General features: G+C 40.6%; 1 protein-coding gene across 2 annotated transcripts; it reads left to right on the top strand.

Annotated features, from left to right (window-relative positions):
* Positions 1-498: 498 nt before the first annotated feature.
* LOC124864378 (neuronal pentraxin-2-like) lies at positions 499-20,497 on the top strand. Of its 2 annotated transcripts, none has more exons than XM_047359152.1 (5): positions 499-1,259; positions 7,155-7,398; positions 10,334-10,578; positions 16,671-16,850; positions 18,575-20,497. In XM_047359152.1, the coding sequence occupies exons 1-5, from the start codon at positions 789-791 to the stop codon at positions 18,800-18,802; spliced, it is 1,368 nt and encodes a 455-aa protein (XP_047215108.1). In that variant the 5' UTR covers positions 499-788; the 3' UTR covers positions 18,803-20,497. The 2 variants fall into 2 exon arrangements, with proteins under 2 accessions (XP_047215108.1, XP_047215107.1); XM_047359151.1 differs by having other exon boundaries at positions 500-1,259; positions 7,152-7,398.
* The last annotated feature ends 447 nt before the right edge of the window (positions 20,498-20,944 follow it).

Below are 20,944 nucleotides of genomic sequence, written 5' to 3'. Positions count from 1 at the left end.
AGGTTTTCAACGCCATGGTTGTTTCATAACCTAATATGTGCATAGGTTCAAGTGGTAGGATTTAAATTACATACTTTAAGGCGACCAAAGAAATAAAGAAAACATTTTTTAGTCAGGCTGTTACCGGTGCGTAAGTTGGGGGGGGGACGAATTAAGTCCTTTTTTTCTTTGACATCTGTCATCTTCAGCACATATCTAAAGAGTTCGCATATAGTCAGTGAAATGTACTGAAAGCATCCATGATTTGGATCCGCTGGGATTCGGACGATGACGCAGACTGAGGCTGAATAACCGTAGCGCACAAAGTGATGAACGGAAGCGCCAGTGCGCACCTCCCCTATAATAATCTGCTGAGCGCCGTCGCTGTCTCTTCAGCACCGCTCACTGACAATCCAGCGGACCGGAGAGGAAAGATGGGCACAGCTGAGTTATCTGCGACCCTGTGAGGATTTTATTGGATATAAAAAATCAACAGGCTTCAACTATTTTTTTCCTCTGGAGTAGACTTATCAAAATCTGATTTATCCGAGTTTTAAATGCTGAAAGATTTGTTTTGTCTGTATATTTCAAAGCGGACCAACCATGTGGTTGATAGACGAGTAATACTATGGGTTTTCACTGCGGATTTTTTCTCCAAATCGCTTCATAAACTTAGTTTGTATTTCCCCTCTCACTTTGGATGTGCTAATTATTTTAATCAAAATCATAAAATTGTTGTAAAAAGTTTATTACATCATTACAGTCGATTTTAAGTGAAACATTTTGCTTTGTTGTTTATAAAGGGATTAATGATTCCCATTGTATCCAGGATGCTGGCTTCAGTTTTGGGACTTTTATACCTGGTCAGCGGACGCACGGTGAGAAGCCAAGATGTAACAAGTAGCCGATTTGTGTGTAAGGCCATCCCCCCGGGCGCAGAGCCCGGCTGCGGGTATGGCCCCACAGGGAACCGCGTTCAGAGTAGCAGCCCCGTGGAGGACGAGCTACGCAACACCATCATCCAGCTTCGGGAAACTATTCTGCAGCAGATGGAGACAATCGTGAGCCAACAGGGAACCATAAAAGAGCTCAACTCGAAGCTGGCGCGCTGCGAGGCGGCAGCCGATGATATGGCGCAGGGAAAGTCCCGGGGTCAGGGCTCCAGACGCAAGGAGTACGGCAAGAACACAATGGGAGACCTGCCCCGGGACCCCACTGAGACTATAGACCAACTGGGCAAAACCATGCAGACCCTGAAGGGTCGGCTGGAGAATTTAGAGGTAAGATGGCACTAACATGCAACAGCAAAAATCCACCATTTATGCCACAAAGTGAAACTCATATTTTATACTGAATCATTACAGAGTGGTATATTTTGAGCTGTAATTTTGCTGATTATGGCTTACAGCTAATGATAACCCAAACAATTGGTTTTCCAAAAAAATTGTATATTGTATATTTTTTTTAAAGGACTTTATTATAAAGAAATGTCACGTCATGGTCATATCGTGGCCTACATGAACATATGAAAGACTGCTGACTTGACATTTGTCCATCAGACAGACGTCAGCACCCTTAACAAAGAGGTAAGGCACAAAAGATAATTGGCAAAGAAGCTGCTTGCCAATCTGGATACCAGAGTGCAGTATCTAGACATACTAATGGAACGTTTAGTGAATGGAAAAAATATTGTAGAAAATCCTTGAGATGGTTGTAGAGTAAGTCCCACTGAAAGGATAAATTTGGATCATGGTTACTGTGACTGGATTCATTGATTCAAGAGTAACCACACACCGACATATTCAGGGCATCTTGAACCACTCCTGAACCAGAGATAACATCAAGTGTCTTGCCTGGGCTGAGGAGAAAAATAACTCAATCGTTGCTCTGTGGTCCAAAGTCCTCTTTTCAGATTAAAGTAAGTTAACATGTCATTTGGAAACCATGTATCTGAGTCCAGAGTAAGAATTCAGAGGCACAGAGTCGAATTTGGTTGAACTCAAGCGTAACATTTACAAAGTTAGTGATCATTTGGAGAGCCACGTCATCTGTTGGTGTTGGTCCACTGTGTTTGATTAAGTCCAAAGTCAGCACAGCCATCTACCAAAGTGTTTAAAGAACTTTCAACCTTCCCCCTGCTAGCAAACATTATGGACATGCTGATTTCATTTTGCAGTAGGACTTGGGAATTGCTCACAAAATACCTGCTTTAATGACAAGGGTATCATTGTGTTTGATTGTAAACTAGTCTAACCTAAACCCATGGAGAATCTATTGGGTATTGTTGAGATGGCACCAGAACCTAACCCAAAGCCACCTGGACACCTCAACAGACTCATAGGCTGATCCCCTCCATAGCATGAATTAATGTATTACTTTTAATGAAAGAACATTTTTATTAGCTGTGTGCTGCAATTAATCAAAATTTACAGAAATAAACTTTCAAATGTATATCTTTGTGTGTAAGTGATCTATGTCAGTTTCACCTTTTGAATTAAATTACTGAAATAAATTAACCTTTCAACTGAAAAGTTTACTCGGTGTGAAACAGCTAGTCTTCAACTAAAATGCTAAGCATTTCAACAATTTTTTCATAATAAACATTTTTACGGTCCTACTACAATGAATATCAGCCATAGGAATTTGACTATTAAAATAAAAATGATGACTGCTTATATACCACTAACACAAAAAATACTTGATATTTGAACTTGAGTTGTGTGACAAATATGATGCTCTTCATGGCCCCCTGTTGGTCTGGAGGTCCTAAATACCTTCTTATTTTGCTTTATGTAACCAGTCATGTCCTTCAATGACCAGTTATAGCTTACTCTGGTGCCTGGGACTTCTTAGAGAAAATAGGAGGTCAAAAGGTTAGGTTTTATGCATGTAACATCATTGACATTGACTGCAAAAAAATTAATCAGTGAGAAATTATTAAAATGGAAACAAATACATTGTCAAAGGTGAAATATTGCACACGGAGCAGGGGTTTGCAATGCATTCTTGAATAATGAATGAGCTTTGCTTATGTGGGATTCACAAATTCTTTTATTTGCAGTCATGTGACTAATTATTCATGGCAGATGATTAAATTAATTCCCCTAGTTTTCAGCTGGTCTACAGCGATGAAATTTTCAAATCAATTTAAACATTTATCGCTTTAGTCGCTGTACACCTGAGACTTTTTCAGTGCTACCAGCACTTTGTTCACTTGTATTGCGCTTTATTAATTTATCCGGAAGGCCCACAAATCATGCTCTGCCACTAATGAGATGACCTGGAGTAGTATTTAAACACAAGCAGAAGGCTTGCATGTGTTCTGAATGTATCATCATGCACAATATTCTGCATCGCTGATCCATCTGTCTGTTGCCTTAACCCTTCTCTTCCTCTCTCATTTATTAAAAGTCTAATACCCTGCTCAAACCAATGATATGCTACAACAGGGTGTGCATATTTTGCTGAATTTTAAACATGTTTATTATGAACTGTCTGGATTGGCTGAACCTAATCATCATTACCCATCATGTGCTGGTTGCATGTGCCCACAAGGAGCAGGAGGTTTCTCATTCGTCAAACTGACAGTGACTTGCTAAATTATTCAAACCCCTGAAACTTTTCAGATCTTGTCACATCAGGGCCACAAACTTCAATGAATCATTGAAAGTGGGAGATTATTCTACACAATCTTCCAAATGTTCGTTCGTTCGTTCGTCGTCTTCCGCTTATCCAGGACCGGGTCGCGGGGGCAGCAGACTCAGCAGAGACGCCCAGACATCCCTCTCTCCAGACACCTCCTCCAGTCCCTCCAGGGGGAGCCCAAGGCGTTCCCAGGCCAGCCGAGAGACATAGTCCCTCCAGCGTGTCCTGGGCCGTCCCCTGGGCCTCCTCCCGGTGGGACGTGCCTGGAACACCTCCCGAGGAAGGCGTCCAGGAGGCATCCGGTATAGATGCCCGAGCCACCTCAACTGGCTCCTCTCGATGTGGAGGAGCAGCGGCTCTACTCCGAGCCCCTCCCGGATGGCCGAGCTCCTCACCCTATCTCTAAGGGAGTGCCCGGCCACCCTACAGAGGAAGCTCATTTCAGCCGCTTGTATCCGTGATCTCGTTCTTTCGGTCATGACCCAAAGTTCATGGCCATAGGTGAGGGTAGGAACGTAGACCGACCAGTAAATTGAGAGCTTTGCTTTTCGGCTCAGCTCTCTCTTCACCACAACGGACCGGCACAGCGCCCCCATTACTGTGGCAGCTGCACCGATCCGTCTGTCGATCTCCCGCTCCATTCTTCCCTCACTCGTGAACAAGACCCCGAGATACTTAAACTCCTCCACTTGAGGCAGGAACTCCCCTCCAACCTGAAGAGGACAAGCCACCCTTTTCCGGTCGAGTACCATGGCCTCGGACTTGGAGGAGCTGATCCTCATCCCAGCCGCTTCACACTCGGCTGCGAACCGCCACAGCGCATGCTGTAGGTCTTGGCTAGAGGGGGCCAGCAGGACCACGTCATCCGCAAAAAGAAGAGACGAAATCCACTGGTCCCCAAACCAGACCCCCTCCGGCCCTTGGCTGCGTCTAGAAATCCTGTCCATAAAAGTTATGAACAGGACCGGCGACAAAGGGCAGCCCTGCCGGAGTCCAACATGCACAGGTGAGGCCATGGAGAAGGACTACCGGTTGGCCTCGAAGCGATTCTGGCAAACCGTCCGACGCCTCAGGAGGGGGAAGCAGTGCTCTGCCAACACTGTTTATAGTGGGGGCGGGAGACTGCTGACCTCGACTGAGGACATTATCGGGCGGTGGAAGGAGTACTTCGAGGATCTCCTCAATCCTGCCATCACGCATTCCGTGGTGGAAACAGAGGCTGGGGACTCGGGGTTGGACTCTTTCATCACCCAGGCTGAAGTCACCGAGGTGGTTAAAAAGCTCCGCGGTGGCAAGGCTTCGGGGGTGGATGAGATCCGCCCTGAGTACCTCAAGTCTCTGGATGTTGTAGGGCTGTCATGGTTGACACGCCTCTTCAACATTGCGTGGCGGTCGGGGACAGTGCCTCTGGACTGGCAGACTGGGGTGGTGGTCCCCCTTTATAAGAAGGGGGACCGGAGGGTGTGTTCCAACTACAGGGGGATCACACTCCTCAGCCTCCCTGGTAAGGCCTACGCCAGGGTATTGGAGAGGAGAGTCCGACCGATAGTCGAACCTCGGCTTCAGGAGGAACAGTGTGGTTTTCGTCCCAGCCGTGGAACACTGGACCAGCTCTATACCCTCTACAGGGTGCTCGAGGGTTCATGGGAGTTTGCCCAACCGGTTCACATGTGTTTTGTGGACCTGGAGAAGGCATTCGACTGTGTCCCTCGTGATGCCCTGTGGGGGGTGCTCCAGGAGTATGGAATCGGGGGCCCTTTATTAGGGGCCATCCGGTCCCTGTACGAGCGGAGCAGGAGTTTGGTCCGCATTGCCGGCACTAAGTCGGACCTGTTCCCAGTGCATAGTGAGGGTCTGCTGGGAACGCCTGGCGGAGCCCTCAGCCAGGGATGTATTCAACTCCCACCTCCGGGAGAGCTTCGACCAGATCCCGGGGGATGTTGGAGACATAGACTCAGAGTGGACCATGTTCTCTGCATCTATTGTCGATGCTGCTGCCCATAGCTGCGGCCGTAAGGTCTGCGGTGCCTGTCGTGGCGGCAATCCCAGAACCCGGTGGTGGACACCGGCAGTAAGGGATGCTGTTAAGCTGAAGAAGGAGTCCTATCGGCTGTGGTTGGCTTGTGGGACTCCTGAGGCGGCTGACGGGTACCGTGAGGCCAAGCGTGCTGCGGCCCGGGCTGTGGCAGAGGCAAAAACTCGGGCCTGGGAAGAGTTCGGTGAGGCCATGGAGAAGGACTACCGGTTGGCCTCGAAGCGATTCTGGCAAACCGTCCGACGCCTCAGGAGGGGGAAGCAGTGCTCTTCCAAATGTATTACTACTAAACAATTGAACTATGTGGCAAGCATTTATGTTTAGCCCCCACCAGTCAATATTTTTTAGAACTACCTTTGTCTACAATTACATCTGCGAGTTTCTTAGGCTGTCTATAAAAGCTTTGCACATCTGGAAATAGACATTTGTTAGACAAAAAGTGGCTCAAGATAAGTCATAGTAGCTGGAGAGTGTCTTTAAAAATCAGATGTTTAAGTCTTATCTCAAATTATCATAATTTCCAACTGGATTTAGGTCTAGACTTTGACTAGGCTATTCTAAAACATGCATTTGCTTTGATCTACAGTAGACTATTCCATTGTAGCCCTGACTGGATGCTTAGAGTCATCCTCGTACTGGAAGGTGAATCTTCATCGCAGTCTTCAGTCTGGGTTCTCTTTCAGGATTGCTCTGTATTTAGTTCCATCCAATTTCTCATCACCTCTAGCGGGTTTCCTTGTCCTTGCTAGAGAGAAGCATCCCCACAGTGTGATACAGCCAACACCATGTTTCACGGTGGGGAGGGAATATTAGGGGCCCAGTGCTGCCAAAATCTTAACTGTACAAAAGGGTCTTAGTACAAATGAATGCCAAACTTCTCTGATGTTAATTCGTAAAAAAAAAAAAACGTTGGAAACATCTACCATTTTATTCCACTGTAATTATACACTTTTGTTTGTTGATCTGTCACATAAAGTCACAGTAAAATATATTTCTGGTTGCAATGTGACAAAATAAAAAAAATTTCAAGGGATATGAATTTTTTTTTGCAAGGCATCATACATACATCAACAGCTGCATTCAGGACAAAAAAAAATTTTTCCACAAGAAGCCATTATATTCAGGCATTTAGATGGCTCCATTTTCTGTGAAAAACTAATCAGAATGGTATGTGTTGCAGTCTGAAAACAGGGTGGTATTTTAAATTGACCTTCCAGGGCATTCCAGGCCCAAACTGAAACTAAACCATCTGTCATCATAGTGTCAACCCGGGGTGACGTCTACCTTTAATACCCTGCACACAGCCACGGGAGTTTGGCGGGTCGCCCATCCAACTCTGCCACAGGGACACGCTGTCTTCATATAGAAATTGATGCATCAAAGACAATGCTGCCAAAAAGATACCAGAGCTATCCGATCAGCAATCTACTGCACTGACGGCTAACAGGATTTAATGTCTGTCTCTAATCTCTGTCTGTGGTGTGCCTCCCAGCAGCAAAGCCTGCGCCTCCCCAGCACAAACTCATCAGCTGGAGGAGCCTCGGCCCTGACTCCCCTGCCACAGGAGCTCCATGAGCTCCTGCGCCAGCGTCTGGGGGCGCTGGAAACCCAGCTCCTTCAGAAAGTGACTGAGCTGGAGGAGGAGAAGAGCCAACTCTACAATGAAACTGCGGCCCACCGCCAACGCACCGAGAGCGCTCTTAACTCCCTCATGGAGAGGATCACAGAGCTTGAGAAAAGTAAGCGTGACGCATTTGGAGCTGTGAAATATTGTGCAATTGTAATGCCAAAGTTTGATTTTTATTATTAATTTGGCCTCCTTAATTTAGGAGCAATTAGTCAATATCAGAATAAGGTTTCAATGATGTAAAGATTTCACGACACATTCTGTTTGTTCAGAAAGCTATTCTGCTTCTCTTAAAAATAGGGCTTTCATCGATGTGTCGTTATACAACCATAGGATTGGACCCTGGTGGTGGCGTTCCTCATCCCTCGTTTGCAGTATTGGTCAAATTTGTCCACCACTTCTCCGTACACTTACATGCAGAAATATGTACACACTCACACATAACCTGTATTTACCCACTGTGGGACAATAAAGGATATTTCTAAACCTATATATATGGAAGCAGGCACGATCACACAGTTACATACTATACCCTTACATCTTTTATTTGTTAAAATGATATAAATTGCTGCTGGTATATCTGTGGATGCTGTAGATGTTTTCATTTATTATTATTCTTATTTGCTGTGGCCTGTTCAATTTGTTGCCTGATCCTGTCACATTTTAATAAAGTTAATGTGCAACGGGGGGCTGTTTTTTCCCCTTTTGTAGAACAAATCTGCCACTGGTATAACTAGACCCACCATTCTGTTTGAATGAGTTGCCTGAACAAGACACTGTAAAAAAATAAAAATAAAATAAGGCCTGGAAAGCAGTGCTGATGTTCTTAATTAGTGTAAAAAATATTCAAGAAGCGTCCACCCTCCAGGGTTGCTCTTTGATGGTAGACGCCAAAATAAGAGAAAATATCTCCACCTAAAGAAAAGGAATGCTTAAGAAATCTATTTTACCTCTCACTGGACTTTCCTGTTGGTTCGTCAAGGTTTAGCAGAATCAGTCAGAGGCTGAAGGAAGGTTAGTTTTTCATAGCTGATGTTAATGTCTTAGTTGCAATAAAGCAACACATGTACAATATCCTATCTTGATGCAAAAGCTTCTGATAGAAGAACCAATTTTTCAGTTTTATTTAGTTCAGTTTCCTACACGTCAGTGTCAGACAGTTCCTACTAGTTTTGGGGCTGGGATTTGTTTGGTTGTTTTGTCAGATAGAAAGATAATGTATTTTGCTGCAATGGCTTTGTAACTCAATTTCCTCTCCCACCTGGACTTGCTCTAAAATGTGCCTTAGACAATGTATGTACTTTCCATCTGAAATTGACCTTGCAGGAGAACAGTATTTTAAAAGAAGCTACATGGTGGGAATTATGGGCACAGTTTATACACACATGACATTTTGGATTTTTTTTTTTCTTTTACTTTGTTGTGAGGGCAGACTTGATTATAGGTTATAATAATAATAGGTCATAGTATGCTTTGAATTTTTTATTTTATTTTATTTTTTATTTTTTTGCAGTGTGGAATGATTTATACAACTTGTACTCTTGCTAAATTTAAAAAAGTGCAACTGCCTTTGGGTTCATTGATCTTTGAGGCTATAATTACAAACTGCATTCTAGTTATTTTACTGAGTAATTGAAAGAGCTTGTACCCTTGAAAGATCAAATTTAATAGGTTATTAATGCTGTGTTATGGAGTAACTTGAATCTTTTAAAATGCCAATACAGTGTCAGCATCATTGCAGATGGACACTCATGACTTTCATTGGATCAACCATCTCTAAATTTAGCTAACAGGAAATAATATAAAATAAACATATATCTAAAAAAAATGTCAATGCAACCTCAGATGATATGGCAATTTATGCTTTATGTCACTGTTTGCAAAAATCTAAATCAATAAGAAGAAACATATAAATAACTGAGATCACATCTTGATTAAGGGAATAAAAATAAGATAGTGATTAATAATTTTTATTTATTTACCATTTCCCAGTGGCTCTAGTGTTTCCCATCTCCATTGCTTTTTATCACTGATTTATATAGATTTTTTCTTAGTTTATGTGGTGTTATTTAAAAAAGTTAATTAAGTTCTGCTCTCAAATCAAAACAATTTTTTTTAATATCAGTGAACCAAACTAATGATTCACTAAAGAATCGTGGTAATAATTTCCTGCATGTGGTGATCCAGATAATCGCTCTTATTTCTCAAAAACATGGCCACATTATTCATACAATGCTGTGAACAAAGAAAATCATGAAGGTCATTTCATGACCTTAAGTTGAAGAGTACTTTGGATGTAAATACACTGTGTGATTGATGCAGTATTTTGAAAGACTTGCACTGATCTGTGTCTTCGAAGTGGTGGGTTTATAACATAGTTCTTAAAGATGAAACGTGCGTTGGGAAAATAGCAAAAGCAATTTGCTGTACATGCTCAGTTCAATACAGAGAGGAATCATGGGAAAAACAACTTGATGAAGGATTAGTTTATGTCTCACTGTATTGTTCAGAAATCTGAAGTTAGACTACTCTAACCTAAGCACATTACCATGATGAATTTGTTGATTCTCAGTGTTTGCAGCTTTTTTACTTGCTAAATAATTACTATCCATATTATTCTGTGTATACTGTGGCTTTAGTCTTTTAGTTTTAGTTTATTTTAGTCTATTAGTAGTTTTCAGCTGCTTAAATACCATATTGTTCAAAATATATAATACAACATGATCCATCAAAATGTGCCTATGTGGAGACCTCAGTAAATAAATTAATGAAGTTCACTGGTTTTGTAACTAACTTCAACTGGTTGAGGTCACACAAGAATCCCAGGTAACATCAAAACAACTAAATCCCTATCTCACATTGATTATTGTTAACATTAACATCAACATCAGAAGGATACCGAACAAACAAAAGTGGACATGGCCACAAAGAGAAAAACACATTTTTATTAAAAGAACCTCACTGGATGATTGCAGTCATGTTTTACAGTCTTTAGCATTAGGCAGAGAATGTTTATGGTCAATTGTATAATTCTCATCTGTCCACAGGTAATAATGCCTTTAAGTCTCCAGAGGACTTCAAGGTGTCCCTCCCTCTTCGTACCAACTATCTTTACGGACGCATCAAGAAGAGCCTCCCAGAGATGTACGCCTTCACTGTTTGCATGTGGCTTAAGTCAAGCGCCAGTCCAGGCATAGGAACTCCTTTCTCTTATGGCGTGCCCGGCCAGGCCAATGAGATAGTCCTCATTGAATGGGGCAACAACCCTATCGAGTTACTGGTCAATGACAAGGTAGGTCTATAAATAGAAACTTGATTTTTATCTTCTCCACTTTCACTATATGCAGTAAAACCCAGGATTGTTCATACCCCTGGCAGATTTAGATTTAAAACGACTTTTGTTCAACCAGGACGTTTGTTTCTGTCAGAAAATTAGACAGGTATCTTTCAAAAGACAATTAAACAATGTTAAAGTAGTATCAATAAAAATAAAAAAAAACTAATTATTGTAATAAATGAATACATAAATAATTTTTCAGTTTTATTTACATTTTTATTTATTTATATTTTTTTTATTACATGTTATTTTTACCCTTCTCAAAATCATTGTAATCTTTATTTGCATTACAGCAATTAAATGCGTCCATTAGTTGCTTTCCATCAGTGTTTTAACAATTAATCTTTGGTGATGAACTCCAGGTCTTTACTACTGGAATGTCTCCTTGCCACCTCCTACCTAATTTTTAACTCCCTCTACAAATCAGTTTCAAGTTGAGACTCCAAAATGTTAATATTACTTCCAGTCACATGAAACATGTTGAGTAGAACTGAAACACTACTTTGATAATAATAATTTTGGGCTTATATTTACATCCTCTGTTCCTGTACTGCATCAGTGGGCACCTCTGTTTGTTTGATGTCTTCACTTTTTCAATCAGTGATTATAGAACAGTGTCAGTGGTGTGGCTCAGTATTCAGCCCAAAGGACCATTTGTGGAATATTTAAAGTTTGTCCTGAAATTACACATTAACCACTAGGAAACAGATGTTCAGTTAGTTTGTAGTTTATTTTATGGGGGTATCTGCCATGGGTTGATGCAAATTAAATCATAAATGTTAAATAAGTAAAAAAATAAGTATGCAATTGTTATTTCTATTGCACCTTTCACAGACATATGCATCACAAATTGCTTCACAAGGGCAAAGCAAGTAAAACAGAAACACATTAAGTAAACACATTTCTGAATAAAAATGTCTTCAGCTGTTTCTTAAAGAGTCTGTGGAGTCTGAACAGTGTAGGGTACGTGGGAGAGCGTTCAGGAGCCCGAAAAACAGGTTTGTGGTACCATCAACTACATTTGATGCGAAGACCTCAGAGTCCTAGACAAAGATAGAGGTTCCAAAAGGTCCAGATTGTATTTATGGGCCTGGTCATGGATTTCCCTGAAGGTTAAAACCAACATTTTGAAATTAATCCTATAGAGAACAAGGAGCCAGAGCAGGAGTTATGGGTGCTGTTCTGCCAAGAAATTGTTAAAACAAATAAAAAAGCCCATTACAATAGTCTAAACCAGAGAAGGTAAAAGCATGAGCAAACATCTCTAGTTCAGTCTGTGACACGGATAACATTAACTTCACTGAACAAAAATGTTCCTCATTATGAATAATCTCAATTTTGAGCAGTTTAACTAAGAATATCCTTAAAGGTTTAGCAGGGATACAAATATTCTTTTACAATCTACCTCTAACCCAAATAGATTCGAAATATGCTGAAAATAACTTTTTATGATGAATTACATAGTACTCACTTTCAAAGTAGTTTATATTAAACCAAAGCAAGAGGAAGAGAAGTTATTTAATGAGTATATTTATAAGATTAGTGTTCAAGATGCAACGCTGAGCTTCTTGGTGTTTCCTTGTGGCATGGAGGAAAGGAATCTCTTAGTCTCTAACTTTCTAATACATTTGCAAAGGGGGAGGAGTTCTGCTTTTGCTTTGATTTGGCTGATTTTCTGGTAAAAAGAAAGATAAAAAATCTAGTGTCATTTGCCTGCCAACACAGTTGGTTCAGTTATGACACTAATGAAGAATAAATTATTGCTCTCATTTGAGCCTTTGTGATGTGAAACAAGCAGGTGGTTAATGTGAGTTCATGTTGGGAAGAGAATCATTCAGTCAGTCATTTTCTACCGCTTATTCCATAATGGGTTGCGGGGAAGCTGGTGCCTATCTCCAGCAGTCTATGGGCGAGAGGCAGGGTACAACCTGGACAGGTCGCCAATCCATCGCAGGGCAACACACAACCATGCACACACTCATTCATACACCTAAGGGAAATTTAGAGAGACCAATTATCCTAACAGGCATGTCTTTGGACTGTGGGAGGAAGCCGGAGCACCCAGTGAGAACCCATGCATGCACAGGGAGAACATGCAAATTCAATGCAGAAAAACCCCCGGATGGGAATCGAACCCAGGACCTTCTTGCTGCAAGGCAACAGTGCTACCAACTGTGCCACCGTGCAGAGAATCACTGACCATTAACTCTGAATATTAGATTTTGTACTATATAAACATTTAATATGGCTGACCCACATTCCAAACCACAGATAACTGTATTCATTAGAGAATTAGGGCTGCTGTGTGTGCTCATTTGATGGCCTTATATTCAGATTTTATCACCTACCCCAAGCTTACAGTCAGTGCAATTTCAATTAGCACTGCACTCAAGATGGTTGAACAAAGGACATGCATAATTTCTGGCATTTGCAGTTAAGTACTTGCATTGTTACAGTAATATAAACTGCACCAATTAATTCAGTTTTATTCATGATGCCACAGTTGAAAACCCCAGACACAGCCGCTCAGCTTCTTGGTTAAAATTATCCCAAACTGGTGGTGTTCCTACCCTACGCTCTTATTTACACTTGGTATTATTGGCACAGGCAGGTCTCCCCACAGTTTTCTCCTCACTATGCATTATACATGCGTTCACGTCAGCTGGATCAGAGAGAGATGGTGGAAGGGATAAGCGTGTGATTGGAAGAAAGTAGAAAGTGCTAAGAAACTGAGAGCTGCAGTGCTTTGGAGGTTGATGGAGACAAAAAAATGTAAAATACAGATAAGATGCTGCTGTGTATTGAAGGTTCCCGTGGGAAAATGGTGAAAAATCAAAAGGAAAACAGGAAAGTCTAGTGGAAATAAAAGAAACTAGAATATGTTTGTTGCATATGAGGATCATATGTGCAGCAGCACATCCATGTGTTGAATTTACTCACAGTGGTAACATGGTCCAACAGGGTGCATTGTTTAAGCACCCTGCATGTTTTTTTGGCTGAATATTAAAAAGAGGAAGCAGAAGGCTGGCTCAACAGTATTTAAAAGTGCAACATGGTCTTGTTATATTTTCACATGTTAGTATGCACTTGTTACACATCAGCTTCTTCATCCAGTTTTTGCTTCTCCTTGCGCAAGGAGATTGTGGATGTTTGCAAATGTCACCTCTAGCATATTGTTAAATATGCTCATGGTATTCCACTAGTCCTGCACAGAATGAACACAGATGTATCGTGGCATATTTTCATGTATAGTCTGATGCTACAATCCTTTGTTTTACAAAGCAGAAAAGATTTAAGTAAAAATGTTTATTGTCAATTATAGCAAGATTATAGCCTTAGAAAAATCCAGCTTAAAATTTTAGTACATTTATTCAAAGGAGAAAACTATGATGCTAATGAATAATTGTTTTTAACAAAAGCACGATGTCTCTAAAATATCCAAAGTCGTTGGTGCCCTCTTCTCTTCAGCTCAGCACAGGTTTTCCCAGGATTTGGTGTTTTGTGGCTGGTGAACAATTTCTGTATTGATTTTGCCATGTGTTTTTGGATCATTATTCTGCCAAAATACCCAATAATGACAGATTTGTGGTTTTGTGGTGGACCAGATTTTATATTTAAAACGCCTGGTATTTTAAAGATTCAATGATACCATAAACCCAAAAAAAGTTCCCAGGGCCTTTAGAAGAATATAAGATCCACAGCATCAAACATGCTTCACCATAAATCACAGTGGACATGAGCTGGTCTTCCAAGAGGTCAAAACCTCTTATTTGTTGCCCAAAAACTGAGTTTGAGTCTCATCTGACTAAAACACAATATTCCAATTAGAGTCCCAGCAATCTACACGTTTATTGTTACTGCAATAAAAGATATATTTATTTAAAAGCAACTTTTCACATCTTTACTAGGGGGCCGAATAGAGTGTCCATGTCTGAATGTGTGTCTGTAGGCATCAGTCGTTTTCTGGCTTCAAGGATATGCTCTGGTTTTAGAGAGTCATGATTTCAAACCACAAACATTTTGCATCAGTCAGCGCTGCCATACTGACAGGATGATGGAGGCACTGCAACATTTTCTTTGGTTTACTGTAAAACTGTCAGTCAGCTGTAGATGCTGGCCCAAGTTGCAATGTTGCAATCTCAAGCTCATAGCTGCCATTTTTTTCTCCATCTAACAAAATGTATGTCTTTCATTGGTTTCTGTTTAGAATTACCCTGAGTTCTTTGTTATGATGTAGGCCCTCGAACGTCTTTCTTTTCTAATGTGCAATTTCGTTAATTATTTTGTTTATATTATTTGACACCATTTAGGTGCACTTTTACATCTAATTTGATGTTGTGGATCAAAGATATCTAGGATTCAAATAAGTAATTCCAATCGAAAATGTGTGAAGGTTATTTAACTACGTAAGCATTGGCTGGTGAGCTACGTATTAACAAACTTCTAAAGAAATAAAAAAAATGTAACGTTTGCATTATCCATTCGCTATTATCTCTGACAGATTTAATTTTAAAATTAGACCAAAACAAGAAAGTTATGAATCATAACTTTTGAAATGAGCTTTCTGTTGAGGGAAGTCCAAACCTTTTCCAAAATTGCAAATATTTCCAACTGTCTTTTTTTATATGGATGCAGCAGATAACATTCTAAAGTTATTTTTCCTGCAGTTTCCAGTGAAAACAGTCATTTAGATCAGGGGTTCCCATAAAGGGGTCGGGATCCCCCCAGGGGGAGTTTGTGAGACACCAAATGGGGGGGGGTTACCAAATGATTTTCAAAATCACCATGATGTGACCCCTGAGGTGTTTGGAGGGAAAAAAGGGACAAAATGACATAAATAATGAAAGAAAAGATGAATGAAAGAGACTAAACCAGGAGAATAAATACTGATGAGGGTAATTAGTGGAAGAAGAAACAGGCAAGTCTGTTTAGCACAAAAGAAACACAGAGAGCTAAATAACAGAACATAGAAACACTTCAAAACATAAGAACCAGAACACAGAAGTCAGACAAAATTCAAAGTCCTACATAACAGAGAAATGATTACAGCTTCTCTGGTACAAAAAGCATTAAAATGTAGGTGCCAACATTTTCATTTTTTAGAGCAATTTCTCAATGTTAGCCTGAGGCAAAGGTGTAATTGTTAGTGTTTTCTGCTTTGAAAAGCTTTCATTAAAATTAATTCTATAAATAAAAACATTATTATTATTATATAAAGACTTAAAAATTGCATCTTTTATATTTTCAATATGCAATAATTTGCTGTAATTTAACTAAACAAGAGTGAGTCATACTATGTCCTTTGAGTAGAATGCATCATTGCGATCATGTTTCTATAATGAGGAATATTTGACTATAGTTTATTTTCTAGATTTATATCCAACAGCTTTGGTTGGCTTGAACCATGAACACTTTATAGCAACACTTTGAGTATTCCCTGTAGTTCCACTAATGAAAGCACATCATCTGGTGTCTCTAATGAGGTCATTTGGCTTTGTATTTGCAAGTGACTTGAATTTTATTTTCAATCACTTCCATATTCTCAGGTCTTTTTGCGTCCAGAGCTACATCTGCTGCGAGGTGTGCGAGTGTGAATCAGCCCATATCCTTTAGGCTCATAATAAAAAGGCTAATGAGTTACAGTACACACTCATGATCTCATGCTTAGCACTGAATCCACAAAGGACAATGATGTCATTGGTTGGTAAAATAACTGGTTGTTTTTCTTTGAACTATGAACAAAGCAGAAACCCATAAGAGCACAGAGTTTTGCTGTTAGCGATCTGATTGCTTTGAAGGATGTTCTATCCCTTGATGTCACCTAGGTAATCTAAATTTTAAATATCTCTCTTGCTCAGAGAAGTCTCTGTAGGCAGCTGTCTCTTTGAAGCTGTAACCCTTCTAATTGCTGTCCTTGTTTCTAACAAACCACGTTTTAACTCATGACTTTCCTGACCCATCCTGCTTGTCCCCTCAAATAACCTTCTCTCTTTTGACCTGTGCCTGTGAATTATGTCATCTTTCCTCTGCTCTCAACTTCCACCAAGGTGGCCCAGCTCCCTCTGTCTGTGAGCGATGGTCGCTGGCACCACATCTGCATCACCTGGACGACCAGAGACGGCTTTTGGGAGGCTTATCAGCATGGCGAGCGGCTCGGCACTGGAGACAACCTAGCCCCCTGGCACCCAATTAAACCTGGAGGGGTGATCATCCTGGGACAGGAACAGGTGAGCCTGATGACTTAGTCAATGAAGAACGTGTGTGTGTGTGTGTGTGTGTGTGTGTGTGTGTGTGTGTGTGTGTTTTTGTATCAGTAGGATCATCTTTGTGTTCTCCCCCAACCTGAGTGTCAGAGGCACAGAGCAGAGGGCACAGGGGAGGACGTACTGAGGCTCTTCTCATGCTACTGTGGCCTTCTTTGTATAACATCATTTATCTACTTATAACCTGCTCAGAAAACCCAAGGGAAGTGTCACGGCAAGCCGCCACTGATTAACTCATGAAAGTTTCATGCATGTCCTTAAGGAAATCCAAGCGAACACGTGAAGGAAGTATACTGAGATCTGTAAACTCATGAAGCACCAGTTCAGAGACTGATGGGGTGATGAGGTCTTTTTAGGCATAAACACAATTGAGATTTCTGCAGATTGCACTAGATTAGAGGATGCTCAACACTAAGGCATTTTAAAGCTACCAGGCAGACTTTTCAGTCAAACCAATCCAACTCAATTGAAATATAGTTTGTCACACATTAAGGACCTGATTTACTAAGATCCCAAAAAAGAGGCCCTTAATTGTGTATGCAAAAACAACTACTGCATATTCAATTAGTAGACATGTTGTGGGTGATCTACTAAGATTGTTTGCGCAAATGATAACAGATGCAAACGCAAATTGCAGACCGCCCTATTTAAATGAGGATTTTGGGTGTGCTACTGGCTGTCAACATGGACAGTTTGGGAGAGCAGAGTGGCCATGTAAGAAAGATGAAGATCAAACCCATGGAGTTGGAGGTAATAATAATATGTAGAAGAAATATTATAATGGACTTCTTAAAAACATTTGAAAATATTAAAACAATAAAAGCTGAAGTTAAAAGAATAAAGAGACACACAGGACAAGCAACCATATACACACCCACTCATACCTAAAGGCAAATTAGAGAGACCAATTAACTTAACGGTCATGTTTTTAAACTGTGGGAGGAAGCCAGAGGACCCAGAGACAACCCACACATGCACAGGTAGAACTTGCAAACTCCATGCAGAAAGACCCCTGGCCGGGAGTCGAACCCAGGACCTTCTTGCTGCAACAGCACTACCAACAGTGCTACCAACTGCACCACCGTGCAGCCCCCCTATGAGAACACTGTGACAATAAAACAGATGAAACAGGTTTGTAAAGAGAACCAGGTCACACTTCAATGTATAGATTTCATTTGCAAAGATCTTCAGTGAACATTTCAAGCAAAGTTATTATAAAACCATAGTGGGTCAGTGCTGGCAAATCATATTACTGTTTAAGGTAAAACAAAAAGCAGAATATGTCATTAGTTTTTGAAAAATATGCATAGAAATCAGTCAGATGGAAAGAGTCATACCAGTTAAGGTTCTGAAGATCATCCCTGTTATTGCCACCATTAGATTTAGCTTCACAAACCATGTCAGATCTTGTAAGGCTGCTTCAGAACCTATGTTGAAATCTCTAAAAAGTTGCTAGTCTACCAGAGTGTTGACCAATAACTGGCTAATCCCTGTGCCTGATGTAATATCATCCATCCTAATACAGGCAAAGCAGAATTATTTGGGAGCCAGGAGGGGTTGTTGTGGTGCTCAGGATGCTTTGAAAAGAATGACAAATAATTAAGTAATGTCACTGGATTACAATTTGGAAAAATATTTAATTTCCTTAACAAAATATGTAAAGTAGACATTGTTTTGCCTTCCAACAGGACATCGTGGGAGGGCGGTTTGATGCAACCCAAGCCTTTGTTGGTGAGCTGAGCCAGTTCAACATGTGGGACAGAGTACTACGACCTGTGGACATCATGGGTTTGGCAAACTGTTCGGCCTACATGCCTGGGAACGTGGTTCCTTGGATTGATGCCAATGTAGAAGTGTTTGGTGGTGCAAGTAAAGCTGCTCTTGAAATATGTGAAGACCGTGCTTTTGATTCCTAAGGAACACAATTTAAGGAGTCCTGTATGGCCACAGAGATCTGAAAGTTTAATGTTTAGATTTTTTGTCAAACCCTAATGACAAGGGTAGCATTGGACTATCCACCATGGTCTCTAAGGCTTGGTGTTTATTGGGTTTAAAAGATCACGTGTCTGTCAAGTTTCAACCCTGAGGACATTCCAGGAGACTTCAAATTGGTTCTCCCTGCAGAGGCAGAGGCAGACACTGAATGCTGTTTAATTTGTCTGCTGCAAAGATATGCTGTTGTCTTGTTTTTTTATTTTTCATTCACAAGCTTACTTGTCTTTTGACGGCTCTTTGAGAACATTTCAGAGTGGTTCTATTCCTTATTTTGACAACACTGCACCGCTTTCCTTGTTGAATGTGAGCTCAAACACGCTTTGATATGCTGCAGAAAACTGTTGTGGAGCACCACATGCTCTGAGCTTTTTGGCTGTTTGAAGAGCAATGAGATGACAAAGTAAATACTTAAAATGAGGTAGATGTTTATGAGTTTAAACCCCACTATTGTCCAAAATAATATGCATGTGTCTGAGCAGTGCATGCTTTCTGTCAACATGCACAGTAAGTATGCTGCATCAAAACAGGTTGATGCAGCGTGCTGCCAACATTACGTAAGACCGTGTGTGTGTACGTTCCTGTGTTTATGGCTTGTCTTGCTTGTAAAACAGACCAGAAGCTTATGAGGGAGAGAGGGAGGACATTTTGATTCTGCAAATCTATGCTTAATACCTCATTGCCCTTTGAGCAACTGCCATGCTCCCAAACAACATTCCGAACTGGCTGGCTCAGCCTGGGTTAACAGCAACGTTGGACAGCTGCGACGCCAGCTGACCACTCAGCGAGGACAGGGACTTGGTCTGACCCTCAAGGACAATCCCTAACTCCTCGTATTGGTTGTAATTATCCATGTTTATGAATGAATGTGCCTCTGAGTGGCCCTGGTCTCCTGGTGTTTCTGTAAGTGTGCCATTAAGGATAAAACACTGAAATGTAGAGTCTGAGTCGGACAGAAGAAACACTCTATAGACATTATGAATGTTATTATTACATGGAGCTTGGTCCTAAATGTCTAGACAGGTATAGAGGTTTTGATCCATTCATATATATTTTTAAATGGTATGGAGTGTATTGATGTATTTTACCATTAATAAGGAATCAAACGAATGGTTTTTCGGCTCAGTTTGTTGTTAATGTTGAAATGGGCAGTTTTAGGGACCCTTGTTTCAATCTGTTCCCCAATGAACCACAACTAACATCACGATAAAACTAGAGTTGCACCAGCCAAGCTTTTCAATTTGTAGTTTTTATTAGGTCTGACTCACCACTCCCCACTTTAACACAGAGAAGAGATAAAAAATAATACCCTGCAGGTGTTTTTGATCAAGGTAATAGTTGTGAAAAAATTTTTAAAATGAAGCAATTCCTGCATGAGGTATTTGTGCATCAAAGAATATATGACTAGACTTAATATGATTTGTTTTTTTATTAAAATTAAAAAAGGTGTGTTGAACCACAGACTGTTGAATTATGTTTTATAGAGCAAAATACTTGGTACTTAGTTTTGATGTTTTCATTTAATAGTACAGGGCATGTTTTATTTAAATACACAAGAAAATCTGATTTTCAGTATTTGAAATGCTGAACACCAGAGTTAAAGAAAAGAAAACTGGTTCAATTCCGATCTCTGGCCAATCATTAAGTGCATCTCTGGATCTAAGTTTTTTCCCTTGTAGCAGAGTATGTGATTAAATATTAATATTAAAGCTTTTATCTGATTTAAAAGCAAAAAAAAAAGTAATGATGCAGTAGCTCACTGGACAACACCAAATGTTGAAAAAGTAAATGAATGAAGATATTAGGATTCAACATGTGACCACTATGCTTGAATGTTTCTATTAGCAATGTTTTATTGTAAAACTAAGAACATTTTTTCCTGTTGAAAGTGTATTTTCTTGTTCTCTCTGCACATAATTTCTTAGAAAAAAGCAAGAAAGCTACAAATGCTCTGTTTGACTGGTGAATGGCCTTTTGTGAGAACCATAAGTGCTTTTTTTGCGAGTGGACACTCAGACTTTCTGTCAGCTTTTGTAGCACACTTTTATGACAGCACAGAAATACTC

The sequence above is a fragment of the Girardinichthys multiradiatus genome, chromosome Y (genome assembly GCF_021462225.1).
Source record: "Girardinichthys multiradiatus isolate DD_20200921_A chromosome Y, DD_fGirMul_XY1, whole genome shotgun sequence".
NCBI lineage: Eukaryota > Metazoa > Chordata > Actinopteri > Cyprinodontiformes > Goodeidae > Girardinichthys > Girardinichthys multiradiatus.
Note: the sequence above shows the minus strand (reverse complement) of the source record. Positions and strands in the feature narration are given on the sequence as shown.